This window comes from Pseudopipra pipra, chromosome 6, assembly GCF_036250125.1.
Source record: "Pseudopipra pipra isolate bDixPip1 chromosome 6, bDixPip1.hap1, whole genome shotgun sequence".
Taxonomy (NCBI): Eukaryota; Metazoa; Chordata; class Aves; order Passeriformes; family Pipridae; genus Pseudopipra; species Pseudopipra pipra.
In genome coordinates, this window is record NC_087554.1 from 3,908,940 (window position 1) to 3,921,811 (window position 12,872).

The following is a 12,872-nucleotide window of genomic DNA, read 5'->3' on the forward strand; positions in this document are numbered from 1 at the left end:
CTGGGAGGAGGGAGGTGCTGCAGGATGGCCAGAGCAGCGCACCCACCTGCCATGTTGAGCTCGGTGAGGGAGTTGCGTGTGGAGGAGCCCACGGCGGTGAGGAGGTTGGCCGACTGGTCCGTGAGGTGGTTGCAGTGGCTGAGGTCGAGGCGGGAGAGCAGGGGCATATGGCGGATGATCAAGCGCAGCGTGGCGTCGGTGATGTCCAGGCCGGCGAGCCGGAAGTCGATCATGTTGCGGAGTTTGCTGCGATTGTCCTGACCTGTGAAGGAAGAGGAGGAGCTGAGCACAGACGAACTGCCCTGGCACACTGCAGCACTCCGGATCCAGCATCACCTCCCCGCTCTAAGATCGGAATGTCATCCCCTTCCATCTCCCCACAACCCCCAGGGACCCTCCTGAGTGACCACCACTCCAGCCCTGCCCCGGGGCAGCAGCTTACTGGGTTTGTCTGTTGGAGGCGTGAGTAAGTCCCGGATCTGAGGGTCCTTGATTCCTACTGCCCACCGAAGATCGAGGGTCCTGAGAAGGGGGCAGCTGGAGGTACTGAGAGCACAGACCGCAGACCAGGAACAGCCCGCTAAGATGAGGTCTTTCAGGCCTGGCAGGAGGGAGAGAGGTAACGAGTCAGACGGGTTTGGTCAGCTCTGAGGCATCCCAGATCTCAACCCTCTTTTTCCAGGCACATGAGGAAGCAAGTCCCCTCCCTGCTTGGGGTGGGACGTTTGCTGGGGATGAGATCCAGGAACCCCAGGAGTTCCCAAGCTGGCAGGTACCAGGGTGCAGAGTGTGTCTCACTGTGCTCCAGCCCTAAGGAAGCCTTGGAGCAGGCTGGTGGCAGATAGGGACCCCTCCCCAGCCCATGCTCACCTGGCAGCCTGTTGACGAGCCACGTAAGCTGTTTTTTGGAGATGTTGGTCCAGCTGAGGTCGAGGCTGACCGGCTGCCTTTTGATGATGCCGCTCAGCGCCTGGGGGGTGATGGACTTGCACCTGCTCAAGTCTATCTTTGTCCACAATCTCTTGTCACAGCACCTGGGGACAAGGACAAGGCTGAAAGTTGAGCTCCATGGGATAAGAGACAACCAGTGGGTTGCCTGGCTTCAGGGAGAAGCCCAGCCCTGGCATGGCCTCAGCCACAGAACAAGGCTCTCCTCCTGGTTTCCATAGGTTTCCCCAAACATGGGAGGTTGCTGAGGGTATCTGGCCACCCAGGAACACCCAGAGCAGATTCAGCAGGGTTTTGCTACCACAAAACAAGACTCAGAGTCACAGCTGCTGGTCTGCTTGTCCCCTCCAGGTGCTCCTCCTGTCAGGGCAGAGATTCTAAGGATCCTCGCTCCCAGCAGACACAACACTCCTCCTGGTCCCATCCCCCAGCTCCAGCACCACTTGCTGCTTCACTGAGAGCTGTGGCAGAGCCCAGAGGTGGCACAAACTCCTCCTCTCTCACAGGAATCTGTGGAGACCCTGGACCCGATGGCAGTTCAGCTGAGCCCCTGAAGGTGCAGACAAGGGGACACTGTCCTCCAGCCATCACACCACACCCTTCCCACCGGCTGCTGATCAAAGCAGGCTGGTCCTTTCCCATCGCTCCATCCCTGCTGCTCGGCAGTTAGAAACCTCCCAGCTTCCATTCTCATCTGTTCCCAAGCCCTTCACCATGCACAGCTGTCCCAGTGCCAGCATTGTCTTTGGGCCTGCTGCCCCCTGAGGCACTTCCAGCCAGCAAATGCATCCTGCCTCAGCAAACCCATCCCGCCTCAGCCTGCCTTCCACACTTTCCCTGCCTGCTGGCAGCACAGGAGGCCAGGAAGGGCAAGGACCATCAGGGTAGTGGGTGAGGAAAGGACACTGGCACCTCATAAGGACATGGTGGGGGACACAGATGCTCAGATCTCCCAGAGGGGACAGTAAGGAGCAGTGCACACAGGTCCAAGGGCAATGCTGCCTGGCTCCAGGGAGCAAAGGGAAGGCCACCAAGCACGTCCTCCCAGCCCACCCCGGGTCCCCACACTCACCATTTGTACCAGGTCTTGCACACCCGCATGCACTCGCAGAGCTCCCTGCGGGTGAGGTAGCGGAAGACGGACATCCAGACCTCTCTCTGCATGCAGCTCTCCTCGTCCTCCTGCGCCCGGCCCCCGCGGCCGTTCAGCCGGGCCGCCCCCCCCTCCTCTGCATTCTCATCCTCCTCCTCCTCTTCCTCATCCTCCTCCTCAGCAGCCGCCTCCTCCTCACCCCCACTCCGCAGGGGCATCCTGGCGGGCGCGTGGCGCACGACCACGCGGGGCGAGTGCTGCAGGTTGGCGGAGGAGGCCGTGATGGCTTGGAGCTTGGGGACGATCGAAGTGCCGTGGACGTCTTTGGTGGGGCGCTGGAGCGTCACGGTGAGGTAGGAGCCGTGCAGCTTGGCCTTCTCCACCTCCGACAGCTCCTTCTTGCCGCTGGGGTTGTTCTCCTTCTCCCGCACCATGGTTCGCTCCGTGGCCTGGAGCCGCAGCAGCTGCCGCCGCTTGAAGCGCTCGTCCCGGCTGGCGCTGTGGTGGTCGCTGGGGCCGGCACCGGGGGATGAGCGCGTCACCACGCCCCGCGGGGACGCCGGGTCGTGGATCAGCTGCAGCATCGGGGTGGGAGAGTTGGGCGGTGGGGTCAGGGGCTCCTCACAGCTCCGCAGGGGCCGCAGCACCTTGGCTTGTGCCGTGTCATCGTCGCTCTCCTCCACCTTCCGCTTCTGTGGGGAAGAGGGTTAGCAGGGATGGGGCTGTGGTGGGCCTGGGGAATGTTTTCCCCCTTTGTTCTTCCCCAGGGAAACAACACAGTGCTGAGCAGGGCTTGCACCAGCAGTGCCCAGTAGAATCATAGAATGGTTTGGGTTGGAAGGGGCCTTAAAGATCATCTTGTTCCAAACCCCTTCCATGGGCAGGGACACCTTCCACCAGACCAGGTTGCTCCAAGCCCTGTCCAACGTGACCTTGAACACTTCCAGGGATGGGGCAGCCACAGATTCTCTAGGCAACATGTTCTAGTGATTCACCACCCTCTGAGTAAAGAATTTCTTCCTAACAGCTCATTTAAGTAGCACCAGGATCAGAGTCCACCCACACCAGGAACCAATGTTCTCCTTCCCCCTTGACAAAAGGGGTGTCTCCTGAGGTTGGAAGTGGCTTTCACTAAATGCCTAACAGCCCAGTGTATCTTGCAGTGGAATCTCTCAGGATCCCAGCTCAGCATCAGTGGGAACAAGGGGTGCTCATCACAGTACTGGGGGACTCGCCCCTGTGGGATGCCAGGATAGGATTGCAGCAAGATGTGGGCGGGCCCCCAAGTGCTGCACTCCCACAATCCTCACTCTCACTAGTCACTGCCCAACTGGTCCCTCCAGCCCACCCTGGCTGAACACATCCCTGGCAGGATGCAGTGTGATGGAGGACAGACATTCTGCTCCTTACCTGGCCCTTCTCTGTGTCATCACCCTGGTAGCATTTGGGGCACTCCCAGCAGTTGGGGAGCTCATCGTTGAGCAGCCCCTCCCCATCCATCTGCAAAGAAAAGGAGGGGGTCAGCAGTAGCCCTGCCCCAGAACCAAGCCCCCCCCATGCCCAGCACCTGCCCTGCTCACCTGCAGACAGCCAGGGTGAACGATCTCGTTGCAGATACAGCACTCCATGAGCTTCTTCTCAAAGTCCTGCGAGTCCTCATTCTGATCCACCTCGCCACAAAGTGCACATGTGACCGAGTGAGGCAGCCTGGGCTACAAAGGAAAGCAGGGGTGAAACCAGGGCAAGGTGGGACAGCCTTCCCCCTTTCGTTCCCTACTACCTGAATCATGGGGAAGGGGCCAGCTATTCCCCAGGAACCAAACTTGGGTAATTGCCCTCCTCTGTCACAGAATCACAGAATTGTTAGGGTTGGAAGGGACTTCTGGGGAGCATTTAGTCCAAACCTCCCACCTAGAGCAGGTGACACAGGAAAGGTCCAGGTGAGTTTTGAATGTCTCCAGAGAGGGAGACTCCATGCCCTCCCTGGGCAGCTGCTCCACTGCTCTGCCATCCTCAAGAGAAAGTTCTTCCTCATGTTGAGGTGAAACCTCTTGTGTTTTAGTTTATGGCCCTGATAGGCCACACAGAGCCATGGCCAGACTGCAGGAGTCTCCCAGGGGAAGACTGAGGATGCAGACTCACCGCTAAGCACTGCCGGAGGACGCAGGACTGCTTCATGCGGCCAGGCCCGCCGAACTTCTTCATGTCCCTGCAGTAGTGGCACATGCCACACTCGCCCTGCATGCAAGCCTTGCATTTTCGGCACCGCACCCGCCTCCGCCTGGCGCCCGACACGATGGGAGAGACCGTGGGCCTGACGGGTGTTGGGCGCGGGGTCGGCTTCATGGTGTGAGGCTTGGTGATGGGGATGGTGGGCAGGCGCACCCGCAGCCGGGCCTGGAGCTTCAGCTGGCAACAGAGAGAGAAGGGAATAGGGTGAGAGGAATGAAGCACTGCATTGTGCTGAGGTCTGAAAGGCTCTGATCGGATCCGGCACTGCAATGGATAACATGCTGGAGAACAGCTCTGCACCCTCACTGCTCCACAGCCAAAGGAGCCTGGATTGGTGCTTCCCCAGCAGCTCTCCCTGAGGACACTCCATCACCCCACACCAAGAGCTCCCCTTCCTCCTACCCCCCATCAGGACTCAACAATGGGTCTGAAAAGGGGTGATGAGTCCCAAAGACACCACAGTGTTCCAACAATATCCACTCTTTCCTTTTGAGGCAAGGAATGACAAGGTCCACCCGGGCTGTCCTCTCTGTGTGTCACTCAATGATTCTCGTGGGTCCCTTCCAACTCAGAATACTCTGTAACTCCTGTCTGTAACCCATGTCACCTGTCAGCTCTACACAGGACAGAGATCAGCTCTGGGCACTCCTTCCCAAGCTCAAGGCACACTGGGAACACCCACACCCCCGTTTACAGTACAGGTGGGACAGCACTGCTCTCCAGCTGACCTTTGCCACCCTGCATCCCATCAGCCCTCAAAGGAAATCTGCTGGCTGCAGCATGCTTCTGGGATCAGCCCTGGTGGGGTGTCCACCACAGCTGAGGGGCTTGGGGAAGGGCAGGCTCCCAAAAATCCCAGCACAAGGATGGGGTTGGGGACATGCCAAGCATCTGAGTGCTGCACCCAAAGGACGTACATGTCTCCAGGTCTCTTCTCCCAAGAAAGCTGCCTGAGATGCTTCTGCTGCACAAGGACCAGCAATCCACACTGGATCTCCTTGGGCAGGGCAGGCAAGCAGAGAAAGGCACCTCCAAAGGGCAATCTGAGAGGCTTTTTGTCTCCAGACTCCCAAATGGGGTGTTACCCACCCTTCCCAGAGTGATGGGGTCCTGCTCTTCCCACAGCCAGCTTGGGAGCCTGTCTCCCATCAGGAAGGAAGCAGTGACCTCGGGGATCCAACCTGGCAGGCCACAGGAAGGCAGCCTGCAGAGGGGAAGTCCGGCTGCTCCGTGCCTCCATCTGCTCAGCGAGCTCAGCCCGGGCTGTGGCCCAGCTGTGGGCCCTGGGTTATGAGCATAGCTGGAGAGGGAAAGGGCAGGGATGCATGGAAAGGTCCCACTGCTGAGGAACTGGCTGCTATCTGCAGGGAGCTGCCTCCCTTGGGGTTGTAAGAGTCAGTACTACAGCAGAGTGTGCTGGCAAGGACAGGGACACAAGGGACACGTTCAGCTTGCAGTGAGGGGCTGGACGATGCTGGCCTTCAACCCCACACCTCACATCACTACAACAGTGAGACCTTCCCCAACACACAACACTCCTCAGGCCACCCGGGACTCCCTTATCAAGCCAGAGCTGCTGGGAGAGCGGGATCACCCATTCCTCCAACAGCCAAGCTCCATGTTCTCTGAGCATGACCAAAGGGCTGGAGAACATGGAGCAGCTGATCCAGTTACCACCCATCAGTTGAGCTGGGATAACCGGCATGGTGGGAGAACTCCATTCTGCCAGCAAACGAGTTTGCCCGCGGTGCTGTGGAGGTGGTTGCACCCTACATCCCACCTTGGCACTGCTCCCAAGGCGGGTATGGAAGCGGTGCCACCACACCCCAGTCCTGGGCAGCGACTCAGCCCCATGTGACACCCACCCAGGTCCCTCCTCACAGCTCTTACCTTATCTCTCTTGGGCCACTGGACGATGGGGACGCCTGTAAGTGCCAGTTTGGGGTCGCTGTTTGCGTATTCTTCCAACAGCAGCTAACAGGGAGAGAGGAGTAGGGGAAAACACAGCACAGAGACAAAAAGCACAGGTGTGAGCAGAGGGAAACATGGCTGCTGCCAGTGAGGCAGGCTCCGACCAGATGCCAAGGCCAGCACGCTTCAAAGGCAGCTGGGAAGGAGCCCTCCTCTTCCCACACCCACCAGCAACCCTAAAAAGGCAAGGAGATGCCTCAGGTGGACTAAGCCCTAAAAAGGCAAGGAGATGCCTCAGGTGGACTAAGCCCTAAAAAGGCAAGGAGTTGCCTCAGAGGGGCTAAGCCCTAAAAGGCAAGAAGATACCTCAGGTAGCCAACTGGGCCCATCCCTCCCTCCAGTGCTAAGCCCTAAAAGGCAAACAACTCCTCATGCCAGGGAGGTGCAAAAGCATGCTGAGGGTATATAAACTGACTGGTGACTTTGAGAATTTGGGGGGTTCTCCTTCTCCCCCACCGCCTGTGAATCAAGACCATCGCTCTCAAGCATCGCTGGATCCAGTGGGCAGTGACTATGTCCATTTCTTTTATACTCTCAGCTTCTCTTTTCCCTTACTCTCATCCTGGTTTTCCTCTCCCCTAAACAGTTTCTCCCCCCCCCCCAAAAGTTATCTCTGTATTGCATTGTTTTATGACAACACCCAAACTGTTAGCATGCTTGTTGATACAGAATTGTTAAAATAAACCTTGTCAGTATATGTTTTCAAACACCGATTATTCAGTGTCGTTTCACTCTAATCCACCTCAAGGGAATTATTGATAAAAACCTGGGTTATCCCCCCTCCCTTTTTCTGGGGTGGGTCGTAACACTCCCCACATGAGACAGACAAGCTCTGTCGAGTCGATCTGCACCAGCGCTTTCATCAACTGCATTTCAGCCCCGAGGCCCCGCGCTGGGCGGTGGTAGGGGGAGAGCGCCAAGATTCGGCAACTGGGGGGATTTATGGGGGAGGATTCACCAGAATCGGCCCCCCCATCTGCTCCCCCGGCACGGAGCAGCTGGAGGGTGCAGCAGCAGCGGGATGTGGTGCCCCAGCACCCCCTCCATGGCCTGGCACAAGCTGCCGGGTAGCCGAGAGCTGCTCCCCCGCACTGCCTCGGGGTTTGGCTGTGACTTTGACGGAGAGATCCCTCGGCACTGACCGGACTGGCACGTTGCCCTACGGCGCGACAGCCCCTCGCTCCCACTGGACGGGGGCTCCCACACTCACCCTGGTCTTTCCGGCCTCCTCGCCCTCCCCCAGCGCAGACCCCTCCCCACCAAATCTGCCCGTTGCAAAGGTGCTTTATTTACTTGACGTTGCCATGGCTACACAGGCAGGAGCCTCCTGCCGGCATCCCGGCGGGCGGTGCTTCCTGCTGCCAGGCAGGGCCAGGGCAGGGGGTGCCCGGCGTGCCCCCCACCCGGTTTTTCCGGGTGCCTCAGGAGGCAGGAAGCCGCAGCCTTCCCTCGGCTGCCCGGCAGCGCAGCGTGCTGCCTCCAGACCTTCCGCCTCCCCAGGAGCACATGCCGCGAGGAAAGGTCAGGGCTGGGGGCTCGCACACGGACATCCGCGTGGGCACCGAACCGCGGCGTCCCCCCTGCCCGGGGCTCCGCGGCGGCTCAGGCACGTTTCCAGCCGGAGAGCCAAGGGGCTGGGGGGGACTCTCGGGTCCTGCGGCTCCATCTGGCTCGGAGCCAGGGTGGGCGAGAGCCCACTCGTCCCCTGTGCCCCCTCGGCGCTGTAGCCGCGAGGACGCGGCGGAGGGGACCGTGTGAGCACCGCGGCCGGAGCGGCGAGCGCGCCCCGGGGGAAGGGGAAGGGAGAGGTGAGCCCAAGCACCAGCCAGAGACACCCCCAGGGAATCAGGGGTCCCACCGCAGTCCCCTCCCACCCTGCCTGGGACCGGAGCGTCCCCGCGTCCCCTCCCCACGAGCATTGCCAGCTGCCTGACCTTGCGCCTCTGAAGCTGCCGAGACTCTGGGGTGAAGTTTGCCGAGCCCTCTTTGTTTCGGTGCCCGCACTGCGAGGGCTGGGGCCCCCCACCCTCTCCCCGGACACCGCCGGGGGCTGGCTCAGACCCCGGCCGGACCCCCGGTGTTCGGGGACATGGCTGGGGGAGCAGCTGCGCCCTCCGCCCCGAGCGCCCCCGGCTCCCCCCCGCCTCCGGCAGCCGCACCGGCGGCCGCGTGCTCCTCCCGAGCCCTTGGGCAGCGGCGGCGGCAGCTTCCTGAGCCGGAGACAATGCTGCTGCGTCACCCACATGCGGTTCCCAGCAATGCTTTGCAACGGGAAGATGGCAGAAGAAAAAGCGAGCGAGGGAGCGGAGGGCAGAGCCGCGCTGCTGCAGCGCCGGGAGGGGCCGGGACGGCGGGGATTGGCGCAGGGTCCGGGCGGCGCTGCCCACCGGCCTCCCCGGGCTCCCTCCCTCCGCCGCCGCAATCCGAGATGCCGGGGCCAGGCTCCCCGGGGCCGGGGAAAGCGTGGCGGAGAGCCCTCACCGCGTCCCGCTCACGCCCAGCCGCCCCGACGCCTTTCTTTTGTCTGCTCCGAGCCGGGTTTTGGATCTGGGAGACCCCAGTGGGGTGAGCGGGGTTTTGGAATGTAGGCAAAGGGTCGTCCCCCTTGCAGCCCCCTCCAGGGACTGCACCCCGTACTCTCCCGACCTGGATGGATGAATCGTCCCTGGGAAACATCCGGCCGGCCAAGTTTGGGAGCACCCGTATTCCCAAAGGCACACCGGGGACCAAACCACTAGAGGGGGACAGATCCATGCCGGGCGATCAAGGTGTCCTCAGTCAGCCCCAGCTCCCCGAGACCCCCACCCCCACCCCCAGCTACACACTGCAATTAAAATGGAGGAAACTCCTGAAATAAAGCAAAACAGCGGCTGCTCCCACTCCTGATATATCCAAAGCATCTGCAGGTAACTACAGCTTTGTGTTTCCAGGAAGCCAGTCACATCGCGACCTGGGTCCAGACTGTCACCACCTGAACTGCCAATGACACCCTTGGGTCCTCGTGGCCCACAAGCCCAAGTGCTGTGTGTGTGACCAGTGCTGCCATCCCACCTCTCAGAAAGGGAGACCTTCCTGGCACAGCTCACAGGCCACCCTCAACTTCCTCATCCAGCCAAGTACGTGGGCAATGCCAGACCAGAGGCTTTGAGATGAGGTCCTGGAGACAGGATCACTACTTATGGGGAGGCTCTCCTTGTTTCTACAATCCTTGGTGCTCCAGCAGCTCCAAGAAGAGTCCAGATATAACCCATTCATGCCAGGCCACAGGGCTCTGGCTTCAGAATTGTCAGACCTGCTGTGCTGCCTCATGACCATCCTTCTCCTCTCAAGTCCACACCCCAGAGGAGTCAGAAAGGATGGACAGGAACAGTCAAAAGACAACAGGACCTCTCAGAAATTCCCTCTTTGACAGTGATTCCTCCAACGACCCCATGATCAGGATTTTCAGACAATCCCTCCTGCCACAGAGCTGGAAGCACATCTTTGTCACATCCAAAGTGCCACGTCCCACCATGTGATGCTCCAGGCTCAACTCATGACAGGATACATACTTTTCCACATGACCCAACTTAGACAGACCCGGAAATCGTGATCACTACACAAGAGGCTGTGGGACAAGGCAGCATTTTCCTGCTCCATGCTTACTACCCTCTGCCTGGGGACACTGGATAGAAGAGGGTAGCAGGAAGCGTGGCAGGACATCTGATCTGAGGGGCAGATCAAGGATGTCTGGGTGAGAAAACACCACATTCTGACCCTGGGGAGCACAGACCAAAGTGGTTTTTTTCCCAACAGTCCTTGGCCACATCCCAGGTCCATAAATGACCTTACCTGGTGCCACAAGGACAAGAACACCAGCTGCAATTGATGGCCCTAGTTAAAAGGTTTAGCTAGAAATGTCTTAGCCTTTTTCAGGTTTTACAAGCCAATCTATACCAGCCAGTTCCATCACCTCTATGGAAAACAGAAGTTAGAAGAGTGGTTTGACAAACTTGTCCCACTTTCTCCAGCCACTGTAAGGTGGTGACTAAGCATCTTTGTGCCTTGAGGATGCCAGTCCTGAGGGCCAGAATCCTTCTGAACCTCCAAGGACAGCCAGCTTTAAGGAGCAAATCCTCAGGGAAACTGTCTGGGACAACAGGGATTGTCACCTGCAGCTCACAACCAGACACAGGGATGGGGGGGGGGAGTCACACCAAAACCAGAGGCGCAGATTCATTTGCTCCAAAATATTAACAAATTCTTTGAACAGGTCTCAAAACCCAACTGAACACCAACAACCTTGACTGCCCTGCCTTCAAAACGCCCAACACCAGCCTCCTTTTCTCAGTCCAAGGGTGAGACATGGTGCTCACAGCTTGAGCTCCTCCAGAGCATCACACAGGGGCTCAGAACCACATGTGTCACATACTCTAAGGTCACAGCACACACAGAAGGCTTGAAAAGCCACAGGAAACCAGAAGTGCAGCCTTTAACAGCACCAACATCCACTCCTTCAGTCAGCACAGCCCACCCTGGGACCTCAGAGCTGGATGTCAGCTTTGATACAGGCAAGCAGCTGAACAGATCACCATCAGCAAGTAGGGGAGAAAGTGGTAACTGGTTTCAGGGACTAAAATGGACTTGTGGGGAATAAAGTGAGGCTGATGGTCTCACTTCAGTGCTGAAGGTGCTAAAACACCAAAGCTCATGGGGTCAGCTCAACAGGTCTGGCAGACAAAGGGAAATAAAACCCCAAACAACCCTCACCGGCCTTAAAAAATTGACTCATGTTACTTCAGGTCACACCCTGGGCAAACAATCCAAAGAAACAAGGCCAAATTCACCTGGGCAAGGACAGGGCTCCAACCGTCACGGAGTCCATAGGCAGAACTGGAAGTGACCTGCATCTCCAAGAGGCACTTTGCACTGACACCCATGAGGGACCCAGCCAAGGCCCAGAGGGTCCCCAGAGGGGTCTCAGCCACGCTGGCTGGGAGCACTCACTGCTCCTGCTACCCTGACCCAAAATCCAAGGGCTGTCCCTCAGGTGTGACATGCAGAGGAAGAGGAGGACACAGAGCCTGCAGACACATCACCCCCTGCCCCAAGACAGGTCAGGGTCAAGCCTTTCCACTTCCAATACCACAATGAAGCAGATGCAACCTGGCATCCCCCAGGAATGCCAGTCCCTGTGGCAGCCCCAGGCCTACCTTGACGTCAGCGATGAGGGCATCCTCATCCTCGATGCCAGTGGGAACACACTTCTTGTGCAGAGGGAGCGACTCCAGCTTGTCCACAAGGCAGCGCAGCCCCTCCAGCTCGAACTGCGTCAGGTGCACCTTCCTGTTCTTGCGTGGGCTGCCCCCGGTGGGGTCCCAGGCCTGGCCGTTTTGGGAGCCCCGGCTGGAGTCGGAAGAGTCTATGGATGGGGTCTTCTTCAGACCCGGCAGGCTGCTCCGGCAGCTCCTGCCCAGTTCATCATAGTCCACATTGGCACCATTGGCGATGGGGCTGGTGAGGATGGACCGCCTCGTGATCGGCCGCCTGGGCTCCTTCCCTGCTGCATCCTCCTCCTCGTCCTCCTCCTCCTCCTCTTCCATGTTCACCGAGTCCGAGGAGCTCAGCTCCATGTCTGCCACGATGGAGAGAGAGTGAGAGCACAGTGGGCAGGCTTTCAGCTTCTAGAGGAATCCCTCCCAGCCACAACAGATACATATGGGGACAAGGTAAGGGGAAAGGAGGGGACCCGTAGCAGCTGGAAAAGAACAGCTAAAACTCTTTCCCATTCCTGGCTTGTTTTGTGGGAATGCAAGGCAACAGATAAGGAAAAACATCCCAGAGGAAAAGATAGCAACACCCTTGACTGAATTTTATGGAATCCTAGAATAGTTTGGGTTGGAAGGGACCTAAAAGGTCATCGTGTCCAACCCCTCTGCCACGGGCCCAGGCATTTTCCGCTACATCAGGCTGCTCAAAGCCCTGGCCAACCTAATTTTGCTTTGGAGGGCTTGGGATCTCCAGCCACTTGGTCCTGGGAGTGACTCAGGACCTTGATCCTGCCTTCATGACAGGAAAAACAGGATGTGGACTCACTCATGACTGTGAGGTCGCTGAGCCCTTGCAAGTAACTTTAACAGCACTTAAACCCCTGCATGTAGCAGCCCTAACCAGCAAGAGATCATTCCTGCCCCAGAGCCCACAGCACTGTGCTGGTCACTGCAACTTCCCTCCACCTCTTGTGTGACAGGCTTTGTGTGTCCCAACAAGGCCAGGAACTGGTGTGCTGGTTTTGCAGCTCTGAGGAACCTGGGCTGTCGCAGGGGCGAAGGAGGAAGCAGAAGTCTGGCTGGTTTTGGCTTCTTCCTCAGAGGAACACCCAGCCCACCACACTGCTGAGCCAGTACCCCAGCAGGAAGATGTAAGGAACCAGTCTGGCAGGGGCAAGGAAGGAATAAGGGCTAGGCTTACCCATACTGAGCGATTCCTTCTGGAAGTCCTTGGTGAGGTGTGAGCGGCTGGTGATGCAGTACACGTAACGCTCCAGCACGTACCAACACATCTCGTAATAGAAGGGGTAACGAAACTTATTTGGGACCTGCAAAACAAGACGAGAGGGTCTGCTCAGGCCTCCTTCACCACCATTGCA

The 12,872-nt window shown here is 58.6% G+C and overlaps 1 protein-coding gene across 2 annotated transcripts in view; it reads right to left on the reverse strand.

Moving 5' to 3' along the window:
* Positions 1-12,872, reverse strand: part of KDM2A (lysine demethylase 2A) — a 36,577-nt gene that overhangs the window by 2,281 nt on the left and 21,424 nt on the right. Inside the window, exons 12-21 of one of the 2 annotated variants that reach the window (XM_064657050.1) lie at positions 12,695-12,821; positions 11,437-11,858; positions 6,164-6,247; positions 4,184-4,450; positions 3,622-3,753; positions 3,452-3,541; positions 2,021-2,733; positions 871-1,034; positions 443-601; positions 47-262 (exon numbers count right to left, since the gene is read on the reverse strand). In XM_064657050.1, coding sequence (XP_064513120.1) covers positions 47-262; positions 443-601; positions 871-1,034; positions 2,021-2,733; positions 3,452-3,541; positions 3,622-3,753; positions 4,184-4,450; positions 6,164-6,247; positions 11,437-11,858; positions 12,695-12,821 — 2,374 coding nt within the window. Of the gene's footprint in view, positions 1-46; positions 263-442; positions 602-870; positions 1,035-2,020; positions 2,734-3,451; positions 3,542-3,621; positions 3,754-4,183; positions 4,451-6,163; positions 6,248-8,178; positions 8,336-11,436; positions 11,859-12,694; positions 12,822-12,872 lie in introns of those variants that run through there. The other variant, XM_064657051.1, reaches the window with a different exon arrangement.